Genomic DNA, 26,435 nt, shown 5'->3' with positions numbered 1-26,435 from the left:
AAATGCAGTGTTCAAGGATGTTATTATGTGGCTGATAATGTTTACCCAAAAATGAAACGTCCGTCATTTACTCACCCTCTTGTCAGTTCAAACCTGTATGACTTTGTTTCTTCCACAGAACACGAAAGAAGATATTTTGAAGAATGTTGGTAACTGGCACCCATTCATTGCATTGGTTTTAAATGGTAAGTAAATGGCTGCCGCTGCTGTTCAGTTACCAACATTCTTCAGAATATCTTCATTTGTGTTCTGCAGAAGAAAGAAAGTCATGCAGGTCTGAAATGACAAGAGGGTGAGTAAATGTATGACACGTATGGATGCTTATTACTTATTTTCTTTTTTTAAATTATTTCCCTGTTAATTTAAGATTTTTAGTGAGGATAAATCCAGAGGATGGAACAAAGTTCGCCGCAAAGACTGGACTGAGGCGAAAGACAGGCGAAATTGTGAAGAGAAAAACAACAGCTATTAACACCAGGGTATCATCCCTCCTTTGCCACCTCATGGAATTTGAGTGTAAGAACTTGGATTAGGTGAGACATTGCCCAATTCTCAATAGGATATGTACAGTATACAGATAGTTTCCAGTTTACTTGGGATTTCTAAGTACAACTAATGCATAGGTTTTGCTAGATCTACCTAATAAACTGGCAATTTAATGCATAACATACTGTTATACCAACTCTCTCATAAATCATAAGGCATAAACAAAAACCTTTTTTAAAGTTTAATTTCTGCCAATAATCTCTGTATAGTCAATTATGATTTTTTTCTTTTCCTACAGGACCTCATCGAACATGGATGTTTACTCTTTGAACACAGCCGGCTTGAGCGTGAGATGTGATAGCTAGATGTACTCTGAGAACAAGGTAAAGCAACGTGGTCGTATTTGATGTACAGGGTTTGCCTGATAACACAGCATCAGAAAGAGACTTCTGTAACCTTCTGCAACCCACACCACTCCTGCGTCCATCTGCTCACCATCCATCCTTTATCTCCAAAGTCCCTTCCAAGGAAACAGACATTCATTGCTTAATAAAATGCTTTGTTTTACTTATGTAGCTGTTGGCTCCTGATTGCCCTTAAATTGAACTAGAGTACACCAACTTAGAATTGTCATTAAACAAAATGCCACTTTGATTTTATACCGAAGGTACAGTATTTTTACAGTTATTTATATTTATTTTCTTAACATTTGATGCTGTTAACTGCTGTTGATTAATTGCTATTTGATGCAGTTAATTGTGAATTCAATTTAAAATCAGTTCTGTATGCAGTCCATAGGCAATTCTATACAATAATTTATTTCTTTACATTTCGTATTGTAAGTTAATGGTGAATTCCATTTAAAATCAGTTCTGTATTTTTTCTTTACATTTGATACAACAGATTGAATGACAGAACGGTTCATGCATTGCTGTACTGTAAATAACATGATTTGTTTTAAATAGATTTTTGTGCACATTTCCATGTTCAAGTGCTTTAAGCGTTTGTAATGTAACAGCTTTCCTGGGGCTCAGTGGTTAGAGCATGGCACTAGCAATGCCAAGGGTTCGATCCCAGGTAATGTAAATGTAAAATATGTAATAATAATGTAAATAATAATGTAAAAGCAATGTAAGTCGCTTTGGACAAAAGCGTCTGCCAAATGCATAAATGTAAATGTAATGTTATTAATAATTTAAATAAAGAACACTTTTTCAATATTGTATTTGGAGTTACATGTGTTGGATAAAAATAAATTCTATATAAATATTATTAAAATCTAATTTATATTTACTAAAAACATAAATCAATAAATATGATTACAGTAGTGTGCTGTTAATCTAGAGTTTTACAGTACCTGGACTGTATTATATAGTTACAGTAGTGTTTAATTACTGTAAAAGTGAAATACAGTAATGGTACTGTAAATCTTAATTACAGTAACTTACTGGCAACAGTGTTGCCAGTAAGTTACTGTAAAAACCCATTGAAATGTCTAACAGTGTGCGTCGTGTCCAAGGACCGTCCGGTTTTGAATACTTCCATTTCTCTTCACAGATAGGTTGGTTTCATTACCAGCTAATGCTGATGCGTGCTCGGAGTTGGATTAATGGTTTAATGTTTACAGTTTCTGTGGTGGCTGCTACGATTGGCTGCTGTTCTTTCGGCATACTACTATGGTTTGTTTACTGGCTCGTTGTTGCCTGTCATGTTAGTGGGTGCACTACGGATTTGCACTAATAGTACAAAAACAAAGTCCTCTGCTGTAGTGTGGTGATGCCTTCATTTGCGCGGGTGCTTCAGTGATTTAACTGCTGTAGTGTCAACATGAAGGACAAATTGATATTTTAGACTAAACCTATGGGGCAACATTTTACAATGCTGCTGTTTTGTACACACTGTGTCTGTGGGCTTGTGCTGCTCATTGGAGCCTGCCTCATTCTGCCTATCTGCACACCGCTGGTGCTGGAGTTTACACTGTCTGCATTTTTCTCATTCATGTTATAACAGTCACAAGCCTGCAGGACTAGTGTGTATGTAATATCACTTCCAAGTCACTAGAGGGACTATAGAGCTCACAGTTGGGTATTAAAGCTGCTTAGCCGGAAGTAGAAACAGGACCCTAGTGAGACTGAAGCATGGTCTGGCTGTTTGCTCATGAAGTTTGTGTCCTAGTTGGGAAACATGTGTTTTAAACTCAACAGAAAATTGACTTTTGATTACCTGCAATAACTTCAATGCCTTTGATTGCATCTTTGGTTACCTGTATTTACCCGAGTGGTTTCCTTCTGTTGCCTACTGCTGTATTCTTTAATGAATGGACTTGTGGGTGTAAGGAGACTTGAAAGAAGTTTGTGGAGGAGCTTAGTAGTTCCTTTAAGCTACACTTCCATTTCATCATACTCATGGTTGAACAGCACATGGACATCAGCTAAGCCACTACTCTCTTGCTTATGCATTTATGGACATAATATGTTTAGTTTATTGCTTTTGATTTCTTTATTGGGTATTTTATGTAAATATTGTCTCTATTGGAGGTTTGTTTGTAAATACACTTTCATATGCAATATAAAGACATAGAGTTTGTATTTTGTGTTGAATTAATTGATTTATTAAAGAAAATATTATTAGGGGCAGTGGGTTACAATTTTTTTACAACTTTATAAATTATTGTGTAGCCACTTTTGAGTGTGTTCACCCATAGAAGGTTATAATGTGTCAGTTGTTAATTTAAGTTTGGAGATCATGTCATTTTCTTTTGATCTTGTTTTGTTTGTTTGTTCGTTTAGAATTTAGCCTCGTGCTAAGATAATTTAAAGAGGCTGCCAGTTATATGTTCTTTTTTTAAAGAAGCTGGTCATTTTGTTGTTTTGTTTGAATTGTTTAGTGTCAGTGGTCGTTCATTAGCATGTGTTTTTCTACTCCCTCCTGCTCAAAGCAGGGTGTATCCCCTGCTTTGCCATATAATGTACCTCTCTTTAGTTTGTGCCAAATTAAGTTTGTTTGACATTTGAAGTGTTTATTTGGTAAATTTCTTTTTTTTTGTTACAGTAGCAGAGGTCCAGTGTAGGCAGCTAGCCAGTCTTCTTGTGTGGTGATGGGGCTCCAGTCACTGAGTGCTGTGTATTGATGCTTGACTTCACTGTGTGCTGAGACTTGTGCACCTGGTGTATACGATGAAGGAGCTTTAGGCTCAGTTGCTAGCGTACCTGCCTCTGGTAAACCTTGCTCTCCTGTTTGAAGTGTGTGCTATATTGAGATTTTGTTAGTGTTCCCATACCACATCACCACACATAGTTGCAGATCTTTGTGGTTTTCCACCATCGAAGGCTGTCAGAATTAAATTGATGTTTTTCTTATTCTCTGTCTGAAGGAGAAAGTATCATCTCTATATGCTTTTGCTACCATTTACATAATTCTGAATGTTCAATTTAAAATGATCGGTGGGGTAAAGAGTATATTTCTGTAGTGTATTCACACCCACGTCTGGATCTATTGCGCTCTCTAAAGGAAAGCGCGCACCTGGTACCCTTAATTCACTGATTTCTAGTTTGATTTTAGATTTCTGAAATGCAGGAATGCTTTTGTCATTGATGTCTTGTATGTCAACTGTAACGCGATAAACTCCATCGGATTATCCAAAATAACAATAAAACTATTACTACATCTCTACATAATTACTCTGTCTATTTTATAACCAGATGTCCATTCTCCTTGTCCAGTCCAATGTACTCACTGCTCTCCGTGGTGAACACACGCACTTTTCCTGAAATCAGTCTTTACGGTTCAAGTCCAAGATCCGAGGCGATATTTCCAAAAATCGAGCCCACAGAGATTTCTCAGGTATAGAATAACGAATCTGTCCGGTCACTTCAGCGGCAAATAAAGAGAGCACACATACTGTATAGAATAGCCAAGCATACACCCAGCCTTTTCCTCCCGAATCCAATTTTGCAAACAAAGATTGAGCAGTCAACCCAGTGTCACGGCAGTTTGTGGCATAGACGCAAAATTTGGAATCTATTAATGCGGACACGAATATCCCCATTTTTTCGTGTCAGTGAGCAAGACCTTTGCCACTCATCACAACTTTCTTTTCATGTCACTCAGCCCGACTTTCAATACACAGACTGCGTGTGTATTTACATTTATATATGTATAACCTGATATCAAAACAAGTCATACATGTGGCTGACTAACACCTTACTTCACCCCAAAATCACAGTCGCAAATGCTAATTAAGCTAAAAACGCAAGTTTCACGAGGTGGCAAAACAACGATAAATGGCTCCCCTAAACCCGCCCCTAAACCTAACGTCACAGGGGAAAAGTCATCGAGCCACCTTGTAAAATAGGTATGAATTCCCATCAGATTGTGTTTATATATATTTATACATATGAAAGATACCACGTTTTATAATACATTAGATTGAAAGTCGTGCTGGGTGACACGTAAAAAGTCGTGCTGAATGACACAAAAAATGGGGGAAATTTGTGTCAGTAAACACGAACAAATGGATTACAGTTCGTGACAATGTCACGAATTCCCGTGAGACTGTGTTGGGCATCGAAAGGAAAATGTATGATGTATATTAGATTATGGTTTAGTGAAAATGCCAATTTCTATATGTTAAAAAACCTGGAAATGGAAATCGATTTTTCTGTCTGTTATGTAGCATAGTTATGCTTTTTATGTTGTCTGAATTATGCCTTTGCTTTAGCCTTTGTTGAAGAGAAAGAACGCAAGAACATGTCTACAAAGGTTGGAAAGTGGTACATGGAGTCGAAATATGGCACTGCAGAATGATCACTTAATGGGGGAAAACATAACAAAGAATTGAAAAATATACAGGAGCACAACACACCATACAACTGCGCAAAGACCTCAGCAGAGTTTGAATGGTTTTAAAACGCTGGGATAAAATATTTGGATTTGTTTTTAGCTACTTATACATTTATATTGTATTTAACAATATGAGTATAGCATGATATAACGAAGATAATCATTTGTCAGCATTGCATAGTCATCATAATACGTTTTTATTAATACTTTCTCTGTATTGATTAATCACTTCCTCCTCATCCCATCTTCTCTCATCCCTGATGCTTCACTTTGACTTTTATTACACATTTACTATAGCTGACACTTTTACTTATTACTTATTTTTATGTTAAAATAATGTTATTTAATATATTTTGCATATTATAACTTGCTACTTAATTTTACCAAGAAGTATACATTAATATAACATTACTAAATATCAATGATTAATTCACATTCATAATATAGTGGTCTGGTATTTGGTAATTGTGTTATGGTTTACCTTAATAAAAATATTATGCATAATAATAATACTCAAAATTATCATCATAATAATAATTATAAAAATAATTAGAGATGCACTGGTACTAAATTTATCTTGCTGATACCGATAGCTGATTGTTCAGAGTGATATTTGTCGATGCCGATACGTATTCTGAAGAATAAATTAATGTTTCTTAACTTTCTAAATGTAATTCATATTATGGCTGTTACTATTGAACATCAAGCTGGTGATGATTTTTAAAAACAATTTATCAGATCACAAAGTCATTGCATTTTTCGGTGGTCCTCTGATTGACAGGTTATATCAGCCCTGATCATGGACTGTTTTCAAACAATAAAAACAGCCAATCGCCGATAGTGTGAAAAATAGCTTTTATCGTCCGATACCAATTATTGGCCGATATTCTGTGCATCTTTATTAATAACCATTGACATGGTTTACGCTGTTTATCTCTTGCTTTAGCATTCTTTAAGTCACAAATACACTATATTGATTTTCTACTACAAAAAAAGCAATTGTAATAATTACTGAAGTTATTCGCTCTAAATGCTGCTGGCGACTTCTAAACCAATATTGTGAAGTTATCACATGCAACAGGACTGAAAGGCTAAGGGGTCAAATGAAGGGAGAACAGGGTGTTTGGGTGGCAAGCCCTGTTACATGTTGCTGTACCCTATGAAGCGCATGTCGAAGGCGTAATTCTACGAACAGTCTTTAATAGTAAATCCACAAAGAAACAAAAATAAGGCGTCCAGGCGCAGGCGTAGCACAACACAAATGATAATTTAACTTTTATAACCGGCCAAAGAGAGAACAGAACAGGCAGTGTAAATACTAATGCAAGAGAGTGAGTAAATAAACACAGGTGAACTGAGAACACAGGAAACTTAGTCAAAACAGGTTAACAAAAACAGGTAAAACCACAACTAAATATCCATAACTGTTACAAGCGCTCAAACACATTTGTAATACAGATTGTAAGGTCTCACCTCTAAAGTCAGGTCATTATTCTCCTGTTCCTGCTTTTCTCTCTGAACTGTCCCCAAACAGCTTTGGCTCACCAGTGTGTTCTGACTGTAGGGCCTGACAAACTTCACGTCACTCATCCTTGAGTCAGTGGTCCCGCACATTTCATAATTATACACTTGCTGTAATGTGCCGTCCGCATAAACTGGAGGGTAATATGGAATCACAGGTAGATTTGCTCCGGATTTATAAAACAACTTATTCTGCCTCCATCTGTAGATTTTCACTGAAACGATTGCAATAATTGAGACTATAAAGAGCAGTGAAACTACCGCCAGAGCCAAAATTAAATAAAAAGTCAGATCGTTGTTATATTCCTTGTCATGTGTAGAGTCTGTGAATTCTGAAAGCACTTCAGGAAAATTATCAGCAACTGCCACATTAATGGTGACCACAGCTGAGCGTGAGGGCTGTCCGTTATCTTCAACAACAACAGTGAGTTTTTGTTTCACAGCATCTTTATCAGTCACTTGTCGCACGGTTCTTATTTCTCCGTTCTGTAAACCCACTTCAAACAGCGCTCTGTCTGTAGCTTTCTGTAGTTTATAGGAGAGCCAGGCATTCTGTCCAGAGTCCACATCAACAGCCACAACTTTAGTGACCAGATAACCAACATCTGCAGATCGAGGCACAATCTCAGCCACCACAGAACCACCAGTTTGTACAGGATACAGAACCTGAGGAGCGTTGTCATTCTGATCTTGAATGAAGATGTTAAGAGTCACGTTGTTGGATAAAGGTGGTGAGCCCCCATCTTGAGCTTTAACTTTAATTTAAAAAGATTTAATTTGTTCATAATCAAATGATTTTTCTGCATAGATCACACCAGTCTCTGAATTTATGGAAATGTAAGATGTCAGTGGTGATCCATTTAAATCTCCATCAATAAAAAAATAAGAAAAATTAGCATTTGGGCCCCAGTCCATGTCTTCTGCTTTGACAGATATAATAGATGTAGATGGTGGGTTATTTTCAGATATAAAAGCATTATATGATTCCTGCTAAAACTGGGGTGCGTGATCATTCACATCAGATATCTTCAGTTTTAAAATATCTTTACTTGAAAGTGGTGGATTACCTCCATCGACAGCAGTTATAGTGATATTATACTCTGCTATCTGTTCCCTGTCTAATTCTGAGTCTGTCACCAGATTGTAATAATTAGTCAATGATGAGACGATTTTAAATGGAGAGTTTAGATCAATAGAGCATGAAATTTTACTGTTGACACCTGAATCTAGATCTTGAACATTTAACATTGCTATAACAGTGCCAGATACTGCATCTTCAGACACTGCACTGGAAAAGGACATTATTGTAATTTTTGGTTTGTTATCATTTGCATCAATTACATCAATAATGATGTCGCTCAAGTCAGTCAAATCTCCATGATCTTTAGCTTTGACTTTGATTTTGAACTGCTTGTGTTTTTCATAATCTATGTCACCTATGACTTTAACCTCTCCAGAATCCGCGTCAATGGAAAACAAAGATTTTATTGTAGAGGTCGCGTGCTCAAAATAATACTGTATATTGTGCCTCGACTCGTCAGCATCTGTCGCACTTACTGTTGTCACGACTGTACCTTTAGCAGCATTTTCAACTACGGATGTTTTGTAAGACGATTGACTGAACACAGGCGCATTGTCATTGCCATCAATAACGACAACATTTATCTGAACAGTCGCGGACCTTTGTGGTTTTCCACCATCGAAAGCTGTCAAAATTAAATTATGATTCTCTTCTTTTTCTCTGTCCAATGGAGAATGAAGAATCATCTCGACGTTTTTACTACCATCTTCAGCATTCTGTACATTCAGTTTAAAATGGTCGGTGGGGTGAAGGGTATATTTCTGTAGTGTATTCACTCCCACGTCTGCGTCTATTGCGCTCTCCAAGGGAAAACGCGCACCAAGTACCGCTAATTCGTTAATTTCCTGAACGATTTTAGATTTCGGAAAAGCCGGACTGTTGTCATTGATGTCTTGTATGTCAACTGTCACACGATAAAGCTCCATCGGGTTATCCAAAATAACATCAAAACTGACACTACACGCGGATATCTCTCCACATAATTCCTCTCTGTCTATTTTACTCTTAATAATCAGATGTCCGTTCTCCTTGTCCAGTCCAATGTACTCACTGCTCTCCGCGATGAACACACGCGCTTTTCCTGAAATCAGTCTTTTCGGTTCAAGTCCAAGATCCGAGGCGATATTTCCAACAATCGATCCCACAGACATTTCCTCAGGTATAGAATAACGAATCTGTCCGGTCACTTCAGCGGCAAATAAAGAAAGCGCACATACTGTATAGAATAGCCAACCATACACCCAGCATTTTCCTCCCGAATCCATTTTTGACGAACAACGACTGAGAAAGAAAATTAAAAGGAACGCTGTAATATGAATTTCAGATAATATTTCAGTCAAAATGCCCTTTACTTTGGCTTAAAGAATTTGGAGACGGAGCTAAAAATATGTCGGTCTCTTGCGTAGCATCCAGTGTTGCCGTTGATGTCTGAATTATGCTAGCTTCAGGCTTTGTTTATCAAGAGAAAACGAAAGAGTAAGTCTACAAAGGATAAAGAGCGGCACTTAGAGTCGAAACACAGCACTGCAGAGAGATCACTTATTCAAAATGTATTGTGAAGTATAGAAAGATTTAAAGATGTGGCGCACAGGCCTCAGCAAAGACGAAATTATTAAAAATCAACCGATGACCTGTTATGTATAATACTTCTAATATATAACATTATTTGTGTATGTGTACACTCATATATAACACTAATGTAGTACCCACCCCACAATACGTGTTTATTAGTGTTTTAGATTATTTGTTTCATCTCTCTTTCTTCACTTTACCTTCTCTCATGCCCACTTTTTCCATCTGACCTAATTTCTTTCTTTACAGAGCTGACACCTTTACTGGTAACTTAAAATTAATACTTGTATTTACCATATTTTATCATTAAAATCAAACGGCTTGCCATCAAATACCATTAGTTTGCATTGATGTTATATTTAATCTATTTTACAATTATTTTGAAAGACTGATCTAAATACCCTACATTTCGTTTTTAAGGTTTAAGTTAGTTTCATAATGGCTCATTATGTAATGATAATAACAATAAGAAACTTGCTGATGCAGTATGCTTATTTAATTGTATTGTTGCACATTGAATAAAGTTATAAATACATTGATTTTCTAACTATAAAATACAAGCAACTTCCACTCTGACTGCAAGAGACTATGTAAAAATATGTCACATGTTATAAGACTAAAAGAACAAAAATGAAATGGAGGGATAAGGAGGTGTTGGGCTCATGAGGCAAAAAAAGTGATAATGGAATAAATCCTCAAACAAGGGTCATTTAAAACCTCACCTCTGAATGCCGGTCATCACTATCCTGTTCCTGCTTTTCTCTCTGAACTGTCCCCAAACAGCTTTGGCTCACCAGTGTGTTCTGACTGTAGGGCCTGACAAACTTCACGTCACTCATCCTTGAGTCAGTGGTCCCGCACATTTCATAATTATACACTTGCTGTAATGTGCCGTCCGCATAAACTGGAGGGTAATATGGAATCACAGGTAGATTTGCTCCGGATTTATAAAACAACTTATTCTGCCTCCATCTGTAGATTTTCACTGAAATGATTACAATAATTGAGACTATAAAGAGCAGTGAAACTACCGCCAGAGCCAAAATTAAATAAAAAGTCAGATCGTTGTTATATTCCTTGTCATGTGTAGAGTCTGTGAATTCTGAAAGCACTTCAGGAAAATTATCAGCAACTGCCACATTAATGGTGACCACAGCTGAGCGTGAGGGCTGTCCGTTATCTTCAACAACAACAGTGAGTTTTTGTTTCACAGCATCTTTATCAGTCACTTGTCGCACGGTTCTTATTTCTCCGTTCTGTAAACCCACTTCAAACAGCGCTCTGTCTGTAGCTTTCTGTAGTTTATAGGAGAGCCAGGCATTCTGTCCAGAGTCCACATCAACAGCCACAACTTTAGTGACTAGATAACCAACATCTGCAGAACGAGGCACAATCTCAGCCACCACAGAACCACCAGTTTGTACAGGATACAGAACCTGAGGAGCGTTGTCATTCTTGTCTTGAATAATAATTTTTACAGTCACGTTACTACTGAGTGGAGGAGAGCCTCCATCTTGTGCTTTCACTCTAAAAGTGAAATCTTTTAGTTGCTCATAGTCAAAAGAGCGTATTGCTGTTATCACTCCACTATCAGGGTGAACTGACACAAATGAAGAGACAGAGACTCCATTAACAGTGCTGTCCTCTAGAATGTATGAAACACGTGCATTCTGATTCCAATCAGCGTCGCTGGCTTTAACTGTAAATATAGACAAACCAGGTGTGTTATTCTCAATGACGCAGGCCTCATAGTTGCTTTTCTCAAAGGTAGGACCGTTGTCATTCACATCTGATATCTGTAAAGTGAGAGAGGTACTGCTGTGCAGGGCAGGTGCTCCCTGATCAGAGCATGTAATGCTGACATTGTATTCAGCATCTCTTTCTCTGTCCAATTGCTGCTCTATACGCAGACTGATGAAATTGCTGGATGCAGATGTGAGAGAGAATGGAATGTTCTCATTTATGGAGCATTGGACCTGACCGTTCACACCAGAGTCAGCGTCATCTACCTTGATCATAGCAACAACTGTCCCAGGCATGGAGTCCTCAGACACAGAATTTGACATAGAAAGTAAGTTTATCAGTGGTTTGTTATCATTAATATCTAATACATCAATGATTAGTTTACATGAATCTGAAAGCCCCCCTTGATCTTTAGCCTGGATATCAAGCTGGTAGTGACTTGCTTTTTCAAAGTCAACCAAATCGTTTAAAGTTACCTGGCCACTATGCTGATCTATAATAAACATATTTCTCACACTGTCTTCTGTGCTTGCAATGTAGTACGTCACGTGGCCGTTAGATCCCTCGTCTACGTCAGTGGCACTGACTGCAGTCAATTTTGACCCTCTTTCTGCATTTTCAGTCAAAGTTGCTTTATACACCTTTTGCGTAAATACAGGAGCATTGTCATTAACGTCTAATACAGTTATGTGTATTTGAACAGTTCCAGACAATTGCGGATCACCGCCGTCAAAAGCAGTTAGAAACAAATTAATAGACTCTTTCTTTTCTCTATCAAGTGGTTTTTGCAACACCATCTCGACATTTTTATCACCAGCTGCCTGGGTGTGGAGTTCAAGAGCAAAATTATCGGTTGGTTCGAGAGAATAGCTTTGAAGACCATTAACTGCTACATCCGCATCCACAGCTCTCTCCAGCATGAATCTCGCACCCTTTACAGCAGACTCGCTGATTTCAAATTGAATTCGCTTTTTCTGAAAAGTGGGGGGATTATCGTTTATGTCCGTAATTTCAACCGTGATTGTATATAATTCCATCGGGTTTTCCAAAATCATCTGAAGATGCAAAGCGCACGGAGTCGTTTTAGCACAAAGAAACTCGCGATCCATTTTCTCTCGACTAAGCAGTAAACCCTTTTCTTTATCTAGGCCAATGTATTCAGTACTGTCTCCTGTAAATATACGTGCTTTTCCTGTCTTCAGTCGTTGTAAATCCAATCCTAAATCCTGCGCGATATTTCCCACCACAGATCCTTTAGAAATTTCTTCTGGAATGGAGTAACTGACCTGTCCTCGCGCTAAACGAGAGACGACGATGAAAAAAAAAACCGAGTAACATATCACGACGACACTAGCCATTTTTAAAGCATCGAAAATAAAAACGAGGTTCTTGATTTCCAAGTATATTTCTAAATGGTATATTTCAAATGCAACTATTTTTTTTATCGGACATAGTAAAATATGTTCCCTCTGGTTCGTCAGCAGACAACGAGCGAGTCGATAGCCTCCTCTTTTCCCTTCTCAGACGATGAAGTTGGGTTTAAAAAGCAGACTATCCCTTTGCTAAGTTGACAAACAGCGGCACTCTGAGCCTAAATCTAGCAATACAGATCTAAGTACAGCTGAACACTCATGTTTTTGCTATTATTTTAAGAAAACAAATCTGCCACAAAGATATTTATAAGCGGGCTATTCTAGAGAAAATGTGCTTGCTTTTTATTTAAATGAGAAGAAATTAGCATTAATACATTGTGGCGCTATCCAACATATGGTGCTGAAAACAGACAGCGGCTTTTGCAGATTAAATACATAAATAAAAAATATTATTTATAATTTGAAAAGGAAGCATGTAGTAATTTACAGTCTAATTTAGTCATTTAGAGTTTTTCAAAAAAAGCGTACTAGGAAAGCAGCATTGTCACGTTATGGCGCTGTCCAGCAAATGGTGCTGAACAAGTTCTAAGAGAGATGTATTGTATAATTTTCACCGAATGTTTTTTTATAACTTTGATTTGTCAAGCATAACATTTTTTCTTACCGATACTGTCGAGTATTCACCTTCCAAAACGTCAATTTCCTTGGTAGCGCGTTGCATAGTTTCCGTAAATTTTGGGTCCATCACTAAAACACTCTGACCCCCGAGAGTTGAAAACTTACAGTCGCTTTTCCTCGAGTCAGTTGTCATGCACACTTCATAATTATATCCGTGTGGCCGAGTTCCAGTAATTCCTGTATCTGTATAGTTTGGTGGGTAGTATGGAATAACAGGCAGATTGGATTGATAGAAGATGCGTGATTGTCTCCATTTGTAGATTTTTACTGATATTATAACAACTAAGCAGGTGATAAAAAGGAATGTAACAGCAGCCAGCGCAAAAATTAAATAAAAAGTCAAGTTGTCGTTATATTCTTTCTCATGCGTCAAGTCTGTGAGTTCGTAGAGAATTTCAGGGAGGCTGTCAGCTACAGCCACGTTAATACTGACCACAGCTGAGCGTGAGGGCTGTCCGTTATCTTCAACAACAACAGTAAGTTTTTGTTTGACAGCATCTTTATCAGTCACTTGTCGCACAGTTCGTATTTCTCCGTTCTGTAAACCCACTTCAAACAGCGCTCTGTCTGTAGCTTTCTGTAGTTTATAGGAGAGCCAGGAATTCTGTCCAGAGTCCACATCAACAGCTACAACTTTAGTGACAAGATAGCCAACATCTGCAGATCGAGGCACAATCTCAGTCACCAGAGAGCCTCCAGTTTGTATAGGATACAGAACTTGAGGGGAATTGTCATTCTGATCTTGAATTATAATTTTTACCGACACATTACTACTGAGAGGAGGAGAGCCTCCATCTTGCGCCCTTACGCGAAAGTGGAAATGTTTCAGTTGCTCATAGTCAAACGAGCGCATAGCTGCAATTACTCCGGTGTCTGGGTGAACAGACACATATGAGGAGACAGAAACTCCATTGACAGTACTTTCCTCTAGAATATATGAAACACGTGCATTCTGATTCCAATCAGCGTCACTGGATTTAATTTTATGTATAGAAATACCAGGTGTGTTGTTTTCGACGACGCATGCTTCATAGTGACTTTTCTCAAAAATGGGCACGTTATCATTCACATCTGTTATTTGCACACGGAAAGAAGCACTGCTGGAGAGCGCGGGCACTCCCTCATCAGCACATATTACAGTTATATTGTACTCAGCTTTCGTCTCCCTGTCCAGTTCCTGTTCTGTTTGCAAGCTTAAGAAACTGCTAAATGACGATGTAATAGCAAAAGGAATATCTTCGTTTATGACGCAGTGAACCTGGCCATTCAAACCGGAGTCTAAATCGTTCACATTTAGCATTGCAACAACAGTACCGGACCTAGACCCCTCAGATATGGAAGGGGAATTAGAAAGAATACTAATACTTGGCGAATTATCATTAATGTCTAGCACATCGATAATTACTTTACATGCGTTAGAAAGCCGCCCTTGGTCTTTTGCCTGAATATTAAGTTCATAATGGTTCACCTTTTCATAGTCGATCTGACCATTTAATGACAATTCACCATTTTTTTCATTAATTAAAAACATGTCGGCCACATTACTGTCCATTGTGTCAGACATGTAATATGTAACGATACTGTTAGACCCTTCGTCTGCATCAGATGCGCTCACAACTGTTAATATTGTACCTTTTGCTTCGTTTTCTCCTATGGTCGTTTTGTACATTTTCTGTTTGAAAACTGGAGGATTATCGTTAATGTCTAAGACGGTAATGTGAATCTGCACCGTGCCTGAGAGCACAGGATCGCCGCCGTCAAACGCCTCTAACAACAAAGTAAGCGAGCTTTGCGTTTCTCTATCGAGTGGTTTTTGTAAAATCATCTCTACATTCTTAGCACCATCTGCCTGACTGTGCAATTCAAGACGAAATTTATCAGGCGGTTTGAGCGAATAGCTTTGAAGAGCGTTTTGTCCTACGTCCGGATCGAAGGCTCTCCCGAGCATAAAACTAGCACCCGGAACTGCTAATTCGCTGATCTCAAATCTAAAGTCCTTTTTCTGAAAAGTAGGAGAGTTATCGTTTATATCAGTGACTTCCACGGTAATCGTGTACAGTTCCATCGGGTTTTCCAAAATCATTTGAAGATCCAAGGCGCACGGGGTTGTTTTTGCACAAAGAGACTCTCGATCCATTTTCTCTCTGATCAGAAGCAGTCCCGTGTTTCTATTGAGCTCGATGTATTCAGTGCTGTCTCTTGTAAATATACGTGCTTTTCCTGATTTTATTCGCTGTAAATCCAACCCCAAATCCTGCGCAATATTTCCCACAATCGATCCTTTTACCATTTCTTCTGGAATGGAGTAACTGACCTGTCCTTGCGCTGAGTGAAAAACGACGATGATAAACAACACCCAACATTTGACACAAGACATTGCTTCGATAGCACTAAAAAACAAACAAACAAGCAAAAAAGATCAATCTCCACGGTTCCGAGTGTACTTCAGATGGTCAATTTAAAATGGAAATATATTTAATCTGTATTTCCATTTGCTTTAAGACAAAACAGTGAACGTCCCGAAGGCTGTATCTCTTTTCCTTCTCTATGAGAATATAGCATGGTGGGGATGGGTATAAAATATATCCTGCCTCCGCATTAGGTTGACAAACAGCGGCACTCTGAGCCTTAACCGAGCACTACAAACCATTACAAAACACTTTGTGTTACCCAACGTTTGTCGTTTTCTCAAACAAAAAATAAACCAGTGAGGTTAGTAAAGCTTGTTCTAAATAAGATAATTACCGTTAAGTAATTATTTTAAAAGAATCAGCTGTTTACACAGCATTGTCACATTATGGCGCTGTCCAGCAAGCGGGGCTGAATATGAATGATTCTTTTAAGATAAACTTTTTTCCACATTCATTTATACTTGTAGAATATACAATGCTCTTACCGTTTCTGTCGAGTATTCGCCTTCCAAAACGTTATTCTCCGCGATTATATGTTGCATAGTTTCTGTAAAACTGGGCTCCATCACTACGATATTCTTACCGCCGAGCGTTGAAAACTTACAGTCGCTTTTCCTCGAGTCAGTGGTCATGCACACTTCATAATTATATCCGTGTGGCAGAGTTCCAGTAATTCCTGTATCTGTATAGTTTGGTGGGTAGTATGGAATAACAGGCAGATTGGATTGATAGAAGGTGCGTGATTGTCTCCATTTGTAGATTTTTACTGATATTATAACAACTAAGCAGGTGATAAAAAGGAATGTAACAGCAGCCAGCGCAAGAATTAAATAAAAAGTCAAGTTGTCGTTATATTCTTTCTCATGCGTCAAGTCTGTGAGTTCGTAGAGAATTTCAGGGAGGCTGTCAGCCACAGCCACGTTAATACTGACCACAGCTGAGCGTGAGGGCTGTCCGTTATCTTCAACAACAACAGTAAGTTTTTGTTTCACAGCATCTTTATCAGTCACTTGTCGCACAGTTCGTATTTCTCCGTTCTGTAAACCCACTTCAAACAGCGCTCTGTCTGTAGCTTTCTGTAGTTTATAGGAGAGCCAGGCATTCTGTCCAGAGTCCACATCAACAGCCACCACTTTAGTGACGAGATAACCAACATCTGCAGAACGAGGCACAATCTCAGCCACCACAGATCCACCAGTTTGTACAGGATACAGAACCTGAGGTGCGTTGTCATTCTGATCTCGAATAATAATTTTAATTGTCACGTTACTACTGAGTGGAGGAGAGCCTCCGTCTTGCGCTTTTACTTTAAACGTGAAATGTTTTAGTTGCTCATAGTCAAAAGAGCGCATAGTTGTGATCTCCCCACTGTCAGGGTGAACTGACGCATATGAAGAGACGGAGACTCCATTAAAAGTGCTGTCTTCCAGAACATAAGTAACGCGTGCATTCTGACTCCAATCTGAATCACTGGCTTTAACAGTAAATATAGAAACACCTGGTGTGTTATTCTCCACCACATAGGTTTCGTAATTACTTTTCTCAAATATAGGGGCATTGTCATTTACATCTGATATCTGCACACGGAGAGAGACACTGCTGAAGAGCGCGGGCATGCCCTCATCAGTACATGTAACAATAATATCGTACTGAATTTCTCTCTCTCTATCCAGTTCCTGCTCTGTTTGCAAGCTAAAGAAACCACTTGACGGAGACGTAAGATCAAATGGAATGTTATTATTTATATGGCAGTGAACCTGGCCGTTTACACCGGAGTCGAGATCATTTATATTTAACATTGCAACAACAGTGCCAGGGGAAGATGCCTCTGATATAGAATTTGAAATAGACAGGATGTTTATCACTGGTTTGTTGTCATTTACATCAGTGAGATCGATGATAACCTTACATGAGTCAGATAGTCCCCCCTGATCGCGTGCTTGTATGTTAAGTTGATAACGACTTGCCTTTTCAAAGTCAGCTAGGCCTTTTAATGTTATATGCCCGCTCCGTGCGTCCACCATAAACAAATCATTTAAGTCTTTAGTGTTTGACATGAAATACGTTACAATACCATTCGAACCTTCATCTGCATCAGTGGCGCTGACAGAAGTAATTACAGAGTCTTTGGGTGAATTTTCAGGAAGAGTGGCTTTGTAGACCCTTTGTGTGAAAACAGGGGCATTGTCATTATTATCTAGCACAGTTACATATAACCGCATAGTGCTGCTTAACGGAGGCTCTCCGCCATCCACTGCTGTTAGCAACAAAGATAACTGGTCTTTGCTTTCACGATCAAGGGGCTTCTGTAACACCATCTCCATAGTTTTTTCACTGTCCGTTAGGCTTTGCAAACTAAGAATAAAATTATCTGTCGGTTGCAGTGAATAACTGAGAAGACTATTAACGCCTACATCCAGATCTATCGCATTTTCTAACATAAATCTTGCTCCGGTTACAGCCGACTCGCTTATTTCAAAATGAATCTCACCTTTTGGAAAACTCGGGGCGTTGTCATTGATGTCGGTGATTTCGACTGTAATTTTATATAGCTCCATCGGATTCTCTAAAATTATCTGAAGATGTAAAGCGCAAGGAGTTGTTCTACCACAAAGAGCCTCGCGGTCGATTTTCTCCTCGGTGAGAAGTATGCCCTTTTCATTTAATCCGATGTATTCCGCGTTGTCCCCAGTAAATATGCGCGCCTTGCCTGATCTCAGTCTTTTCACATCCAATCCCAAATCTTGAGAAATATTTCCAACTATCGACCCTTTTGTCATTTCTTCTGGAATAGAGTAGCTGACCTGCCCCCTCGCTGCGTATCGTGAGAGAACCATAAAAAACAGCGCTACGTGCCACACAAAAGAGCTGGGCATTTTCCCGTTGCTCTGCAGATTAAGATCAACGTTATAAATCAAACTCCACCGTGAGATCTAGAACACAATGAAAACGTCTATCTACCAGCTCAACCAAAATATTTCCCCGAGTGATTGGGCTTTTTCATCAATCTGACATCATCGGTTGGTAGGACTGAAAAATACAGAGACTCTGCCCTTTGTTAATCAACAGCGGCCCTAAGAGCCTTGAAAAAGAAATGCACTCAAACAATAGGTAAACAGGCAACTGGATGTAAAAATATTTGTCAAACTAAATGTCCAGTTGAAGGCATCGTTGCCTTGGTTATAAAACAATTTTGAGTTAATTCATTTGAGATAATTTCTATTAAAGTCTGCTACGATAAAATGTCTACAAAATAGTAAAGTATACAAAAATTAAAAAATGCATTTGAGTTCATTGAAAGTTAAGTAGAGTTAGCCGAACATAGGTAATATATGAGATTATTCTTTAGGAAAATATGGCGCTGTCCAGTACGTGGTGCTGAAACGTGTCATTTCAACATGCTCCAGCCATGGCTCGGTTTTGAGTTATTACACACACCCTAATTTTAACCAGAAAATAATAAAACAAATGTTTTAATACTATTTTCATGTAATCGAGTAGCCTACATCTGACAGGTCATATCCACTTACCTTATTTTCCTTCATTGGGCGCTCCATTGTCTCAGTAATCTAGAGTACCACTAATATCATTTTATTAATTTTTCCTGTGTCGGTTATACACAGTAAATTTCTCGTGACGCCTATGTCTACCGTGGAATAGGAAGTTGTATAATAACCGGAAGTTGTGACTGAGAGAAAATTTAAGATTTTACATGATTAGACAACCACACAAGCAACAAATAGAAAGGAAATAGCAGCCAGAGCAAGAAACTAAATTAAGATAAAGTTGTCGTTAAATACTTGGTCAACCTTTGAGTTTGGAAAGCATTTCTAAAAACTGGCCGCCACAGCCACATACTGCTGTTACTAGCTGAACAATTCCACAACAACAGTGAATTTGTTTTACAGCATCTTTATCACTTACTTGTCGCACTGCAAACCGACTTAAACTAGCGCTCTGTCGATCTTAAGGTTGAAATCGTGTAACGTGACTTAAATATATTTAAATTCATCGTAACTGCAGTTGATCTAGATTTTTTGTAACAAAAAGAAAAAAAGCATCTAAGGATAAATAATTTAGCAAATTGCGAATATCATATCAAGTTAATATTAATCTAAAATTAATATTCATCAGCTCGAATAATTATTAATTACACAATGATAAATAAGTAATATTTAAACTTAATATTTAAAAAAATAGCTGAAAAAGTAAAGTATTGCATATTTAATGGTCAATATCAAATCGCATACACATTTAAAATTGCCCAACAGGCTTTCAAATATTAAAACAACTGCCACATTAATGGTGACCACAGCTGATCGTGAGGGCTGTCCGTTATCCTCCACAACAACAGTGATTTTTGTTTCACAGCATCTTTATCAGTCACTTGTCGCACCATTTTTATTTCTCCGTTCTGTAAACCCACTTCAAACAGCGCTCTGTCTGTAGATTTCTGTAGTTTATAGGAGAGCCAGGCATTCTGTCCAGAGTCCACATCAACAGCCACAACTTTAGTGACCAGATACCCAACATCTGCAGAACGAGGCACAATCTCAGCCACCACAGAGCCACCAGCCTGTACAGGATACAGAATCTGAGGAGCGTTGTCATTCTGATCTTGTATTATAATGTGCAAAGTAACATTGGTGTAAAGTGGTGGAGAGCCTCCATCTTGGGCTTTTACAAACATATAAACACTTTTAATTTGCTCGTAATCAAAAGCGCGTAATGCGTGTACCACTCCACTGTCAGCATTTACTGAAATGAAAGATGAAACAGGGGCTCCACCCACTGTAGTCTCATCTAAAAGATACGAAATTCGTTCATTCTGGTTCCAGTCATCATCGTGCTCGCTCATTGTAAATATGGACAAACCAGGTTGATTATTTTCAGTAATGTATGTAATGTAAACACTCTTTTGGAACCTAGGGGGGTTGTCATTAACATCAGATACTTTCAGATTTAAAGTTTTCTGACTGGAAAGCGCAGGTGACCCTGAATCTGTAGCTGAGATGGTGATATTACAGTCTATCACACTTTCATGGTCTAATGCAGCATCAGTTACTAAAGTGTAGTAATTTCGTAGTGAGGACTGTTGAATGGCATATTTCGATATATTGTGCAACTGACCTGACCATTTTCTCCTGCATCTAGGTCTTTAACATTGATGATCGCAATGGTGGTACTAAGAGGTGCGTCCTCAGAAACTGGATTTGAAAACGACATAACACTAAGAACTGGTGCATTACCATTAACCTCAATTAATTCAACAATGACTTTAGCAGAGTCTCCTAAACCACCCTGGTCCTTTGCTTCGACATCAAATTCGTATTTCTTTACTTTTTCATAGTCCAACACTCCAATTACAGTTGTAACACCGGTGCTTTCATTTACCTTGAAAATTTTAGCTATCACTTTCGAATTAGCAATGCTGTAAGAAATTAATTTATTTGGGCTGCTGTCTGCATCACTGGCATTAACGGTAGTTTATATAAGCTCCCTTGGGTGCATTTTCTGCTATTACTGCTCTGTAAACTGACTGATTGAAGACTGGCGCGTTGTCATTTGCATCTAACACAGTAATCTCTATTTTTGTGTTACCAGATCTTTGCGGATTTCCTCCATCGACCGCTGTGAGAATGAGGATATTGCTCTCTGTCTAGATGCTTCTGCAGCACCATTTCAGCATATTTTATCCCACTTGGTCGTGCATGCTGTTTCAAAATAAAATTATCATTTGGAGATATTATATAGTTTTGGATACCATTAATGCCCATATCGGGATCATCTGCGCTACCCAGCAGGAAACGGGCTCCTATTGTGGTCGATTCACTTATTTCAAGATTAATTTCGTCTTTTTGAAAGACTGGCGAATGATCATTTACATCCAATATTTCAACCGTAACATGATATAGTTCCATTGGATTGTCGAGTATTACTTCAAACGTGAAGCTACACGGAATGGTTTCAGGGCAAAGCTGTTCTCGGTCAATTCTCTCATTTACAACAAAAGTCCCTTTGTCTGTTTTTAGCTCTGCGTATTGTGTGCTGTCGCCAGATACGATATGGGCCCGACCCAAACGCAGCCGTTGCACATCCAAACCAAGATCATGAGCTATATTCCCGATAAGCGATCCTTTCTTCATCTCCTCTGGAACAGAGTAACAAATCTGTGCGCTGATATTTTAGATATAACAAACAGCTGTGAACAATAAAATCCTCCATACAATAACAGAATCCAGTGGTTGGCTTTGCGATATATAACCTAGAAGCCTCGCCCTTACAGTATTCTCAATCATTACAAAACATACATCCAGTAACGTTCAACAATCGAAATATGAACACAATAATCCAATTCTTCTGCTGCTTGTCAGTTAATCTGTATTTCTTCACCACCAACACCCTTTTATCTCCTCCACAACTGCCTCGCCAGCATCACCACTGCTTCACTAAGCAGGCAGTTGCAAAGCATGCACATTTCTGCAAACCAACAGTGGCCCTTAGAGTTGAGATCAATGTATAACACCAAAAATACTAGATAAGTAGTGGATAATTATAGCATTTAAGAAATTAAGCACAGTATAAATAATTCAAATCAAAACCTTATAGACAAGCATCCATTCTGTGGACGAAATAATAAGACTTGATTTAAATGTGACATTTGATAGTAAGCCTAAAATACAACACGGTCATGATTTCAATAAATGAGACCGTCATCTTTCTGATCTCACTAATTATGAGTTTAAAGAGTTGGGTTAGTGAAGCAAGCCATTTGATTCGGCTGTTTTCAAACAATATATTAAGTATATTTATTAAATGCCCTGTTAAGTGCGTATGTATTATTTATAAACTAACACTTAAGAACGACTTGTTTATTCGATCTCAATATTTTTTATCTAACCTAACAAATCAGTTAATTTGGATATTTTCATCAATAAATATTTTAAGTGATGTCAGAAAATATTATGGTGTGTATTATGTAAATATTATTTGTTATGACATTGAACATTTAACGTAAACTAATTGTTCTTACCATTTCAGGAGACTCTCGATCTTCTAATAAGTTCTTGTCCTTCATTGCGCGCTGCATCGTCTCAGTAAAACTTGGGTCCACCACTAAAACACTCCGACCACCAAGTGTAGCGAACTTACAGTCACTTTTTCTCGAATCAGTCGTCATACACACTTCATAATTATAGCCATGTGGAAGAGTTCCAGTAACTCCTGTGTCTGCGTAATGCGATGGGTAGTACGGAATAACCGGGAGATTTGACTGATAGAAGCGAGACTGCCTCCATCTGTAAATTTTAACTGATATTATGACAACGACGCAGGTAATGAACAGGAAAGAGACAGCTGCCAATGCAAGAACTAAATAAAAAGTGAGGTTGTTGTCATATTCTTTGTTATGCCCAGAGTCCGTAAATTCTGAAAGCACTTCAGGAAAGCTGTCGGCAACTGCCACATTAATGGTGACCACAGCTGAGCGTGAGGGCTGTCCGTTATCCTCCACAACAACAGTGAGTTTTTGTTTCACAGCATCTTTATCAGTCACCTGTCGCACAGTTCTTATTTCTCCGTTCTGTAAACCCACTTCAAACAGCGCTCTGTCTGTAGCTTTCTGTAGTTTATAGGAGAGCCAGGCATTCTGTCCAGAGTCCACATCAACAGCCACAACTTTAGTGACCAGATAACCAACATCTGCAGAACGAGGCACAATCTCAGCCACCACAGAACCACCAGTTTGTACAGGATACAGAACCTGAGGTGCGTTGTCGTTCTGATCTTGTATTATAATATCTAAAGTCACATTTGTGCTAAGAGGTAGAGAACCTCCATCTTGAGCTTTCACACAAAAATGAACACTTTTCATTTGCTCATAATCAAAAGCGCGCAATGCTTGTACCACTCCACTGTCAGCATTTACTGAAATGAAAGAGGAAACAGGGGCTCCACCCACTGTAGTGTCATCTAAAAGATAAGAAATTCTAGCATTCTGGTTCCAGTCATCGTCTTGAGCACTAAAAGTAAATATGGACAAACCAGGTTGATTATTTTCAGCAACGTATGTTGTGTAAACACTCTTTTGGAACCTTGGGGGGTTGTCATTAACATCAGATACTTTCAGATTTAAAGTTTTCAGACTGGAAAGTGCAGGTGACCCTGAATCTGTAGCTGTGATGGTGATGTTGTACTCCGCCACACGTTCACGGTCTAATGCAGCACCAGTTACTAAAGTGTAATAATTGCGTAATGAGGACTGGAGTTTGAATGGCATATTTCGATTAACTGTACAACTAACTTGACCATTGTCTCCTGCATCTAGGTCCTTGACACTTAAAATAGCAATAGTAGTGCCCACAGGTGAGTCCTCATTCACTGGGCTTGAAAATGACATAACACTGATAACAGGCACATTGTCATTAACATCAATTAATTCAACTATGACTTTAGCTGAGTTTCCTAAACCACCCTGATCTTTTGCCTCGATACCAATTTCATACTTTTTTGTTCTTTCATAATCAAGCATACCAGTTAGAGTTATAACGCCTGTTTTTTCATCAATTTTAAAAATATCATTAATGTTACCCTTAATGTTAGCAAAACTGTATGCAATCAAACCGTAAGATCCACTGTCTGCATCACTAGCATTTACAATTGTTATATACGTTCCTTTAGATGCATTTTCTTCTATTGCTGCTCTGTAAACCGATTGGTTAAATACTGGTGCGTTGTCATTCGCGTCTAACACAGTCACCTCTATTTTCATATTACCAGATCTGTGGGGGTTTCCTCCATCGACCGCTGTGAGAATGAGAGATAGTCGTGGATGTTGCTCTCTATCGAGAGGTTTCTGAAGCACCATTTCCGCATATTTAACTCCATCGGGGCGCGAATGTTGTTTTAGAATAAAATTGTCATTAGGTGACAAAATATAATTTTGGAGCGAATTCACACCTACATCAGGATCATCTGCGCCGCCCAGTAAGAAGCGAGCCCCAGGTGTGGCCGATTCACTTATTTCTAGTTTAATTTCATCCTTGGGAAATGTTGGAGAGTGATCGTTTACGTCGAGTATTTCAACCGTAACATGGTGTAGTTCCATTGGATTATCAAGTATTATTTCAAAGGTGAAGCTGCACGGAGTGGTTTCAGGGCAAAGCTGCTCTCGGTCAATTCTCTCATTTACAACCAAAGTCCCTTTGTCTGTTTTTAGCTCTGCGTATTGAGTGTTGTCGCCAGATACGATACGAGCCCGACCCGAGCGCAGTCTTTGAACATCGAGACCAAGATCATGCGCTATATTCCCGATAAGCGATCCCTTCTTCATTTCTTCTGGAACCGAGTAACGAATCTGTGCGGTAATGTCTGGGATATAACAAGCAGACATGATGAATAAGATCCTGCATAGGAAAACAGAATCCATTGGTTGGCTTTGCGATGTATAACCTAGAAGCCTGGCGCTTACAATGATCGCAATCGTTTCAAAAAGTATAATTACAGAAAACCGATGATATTCAGCAATCGAAATCTTTACACAAAAATCCAATTCTTCTGCTCCTTGTCGGTAAAAATGTCTTTCTTCACCAACACTCTTTCATCGATGGCGATGCTACAATTGCCTCTCCAGCATCACCACTGCTTCACTAAACTGAATTCATAGGCTACACATTTTTGTGCAAACCAACAGCGGCCCTTAGAGTTGAGAACAAATATAACACTACAACATACTAAATAGGTGGTCAAATTCTATAATTTAAACAAAAATAAAAGAATCGATAAACAATTCAATCACAGATACGCAATAGTTCTATGGAAATCGTGTGTTGGATAAACTATAATTTGTAAAACTCGTACCTACATAATCAATCAAATCTTTCAGTAAAGTAAGTTATAAGGCACAAAATATATAAATTTGACACTTAATAGTAGGCCTAAAATACAACATCGGCATAATTTCAAGCAATGGTCATCCTTCTGGTCATTATGATTAAGACTTAAATTACTGGAAATGCCATTTGATTTGTCCCTTTTCATGTGTTTCTGCAACTGCGGGCACTGAAATTTTAAATGTACGTCAAAATTTGTCATATGACGCTTTATAAATATATTCACAGTGTCATCACACACCTTAAAAAATATATTAATGATTAATGTGATTTACTATCAAATGTGTTAGCATTTATAGGTCCAAACTTCGATTTTGTTCATGTCCCCAACTCACAATATTAAGATATATTAAATAAGATTATTGAATTATGACATTATTTCAAATGGAATTGTTTAATATACATATTAATTTACAGCATCATAAATGTTTTTGTATATTTACAGCATCGTGAATGTTTTTGTATATTTTACTGATCAGTTTGATCATTTTATGAAGTAAATGTGCCTGTCCCACACTTCTGAGTCCTTTCCACATCAATGAAAAAAGGCTTTTACAATGAAGTTTTATCAAACACAAACAAGTCTAGTTTCTATGGAAACAGAAATCACCACATGAGCACATTGCTGACAGATTAGCCTACCTCACTAACAAGATCGCCAAAATACAGGGTAAATATTATATTTTCTGTGTCAGTATTTATTGTGTGTCCTTACCATACAGCTTAGTAATTCTGTACTTTGAACTACATTTTAAAAATAAATGTATATTACTGTTTAATTCGTTTATATTAAGATGCTAAGATTCAAAGCCAATGTAGTCGACCTTACTAGCTACCA

At 38.2% G+C, this 26,435-nt stretch overlaps 1 protein-coding gene and 2 pseudogenes across 23 annotated transcripts in view; all 3 read right to left on the bottom strand.

Moving 5' to 3' along the window:
* Positions 1-26,435, bottom strand: part of LOC130546377 (protocadherin alpha-C2-like) — a 193,296-nt gene that overhangs the window by 68,103 nt on the left and 98,758 nt on the right. For 2 of the 23 annotated variants that reach the window (XM_057321606.1, XM_057321632.1), the window contains exon 1: positions 22,741-25,324. The exons of 16 other annotated variants lie outside the window; for them this stretch is intronic. In XM_057321606.1, the coding sequence (XP_057177589.1) occupies positions 22,741-25,134 (2,394 nt within the window). In that variant the 5' untranslated portion in view covers positions 25,135-25,324. Of the gene's footprint in view, positions 1-10,224; positions 12,701-13,282; positions 15,829-16,192; positions 18,713-22,740; positions 25,325-26,435 lie in introns of those variants that run through there. 5 more of the 23 variants (XM_057321607.1, XM_057321633.1, XM_057321608.1 and 2 more) reach the window with 3 other exon arrangements.
* On the bottom strand, positions 1,980-5,681 carry LOC130546387 (protocadherin gamma-A9-like; annotated as a pseudogene).
* Positions 6,327-9,834, bottom strand: LOC130546384 (protocadherin gamma-A3-like; annotated as a pseudogene).

This window comes from Triplophysa rosa, linkage group LG22 (genome assembly GCF_024868665.1).
Source record: "Triplophysa rosa linkage group LG22, Trosa_1v2, whole genome shotgun sequence".
NCBI lineage: Eukaryota > Metazoa > Chordata > Actinopteri > Cypriniformes > Nemacheilidae > Triplophysa > Triplophysa rosa.
The sequence above is the reverse complement of the archived record's forward strand: the minus strand, read 5'-3'. Positions and strand labels throughout refer to the sequence as shown.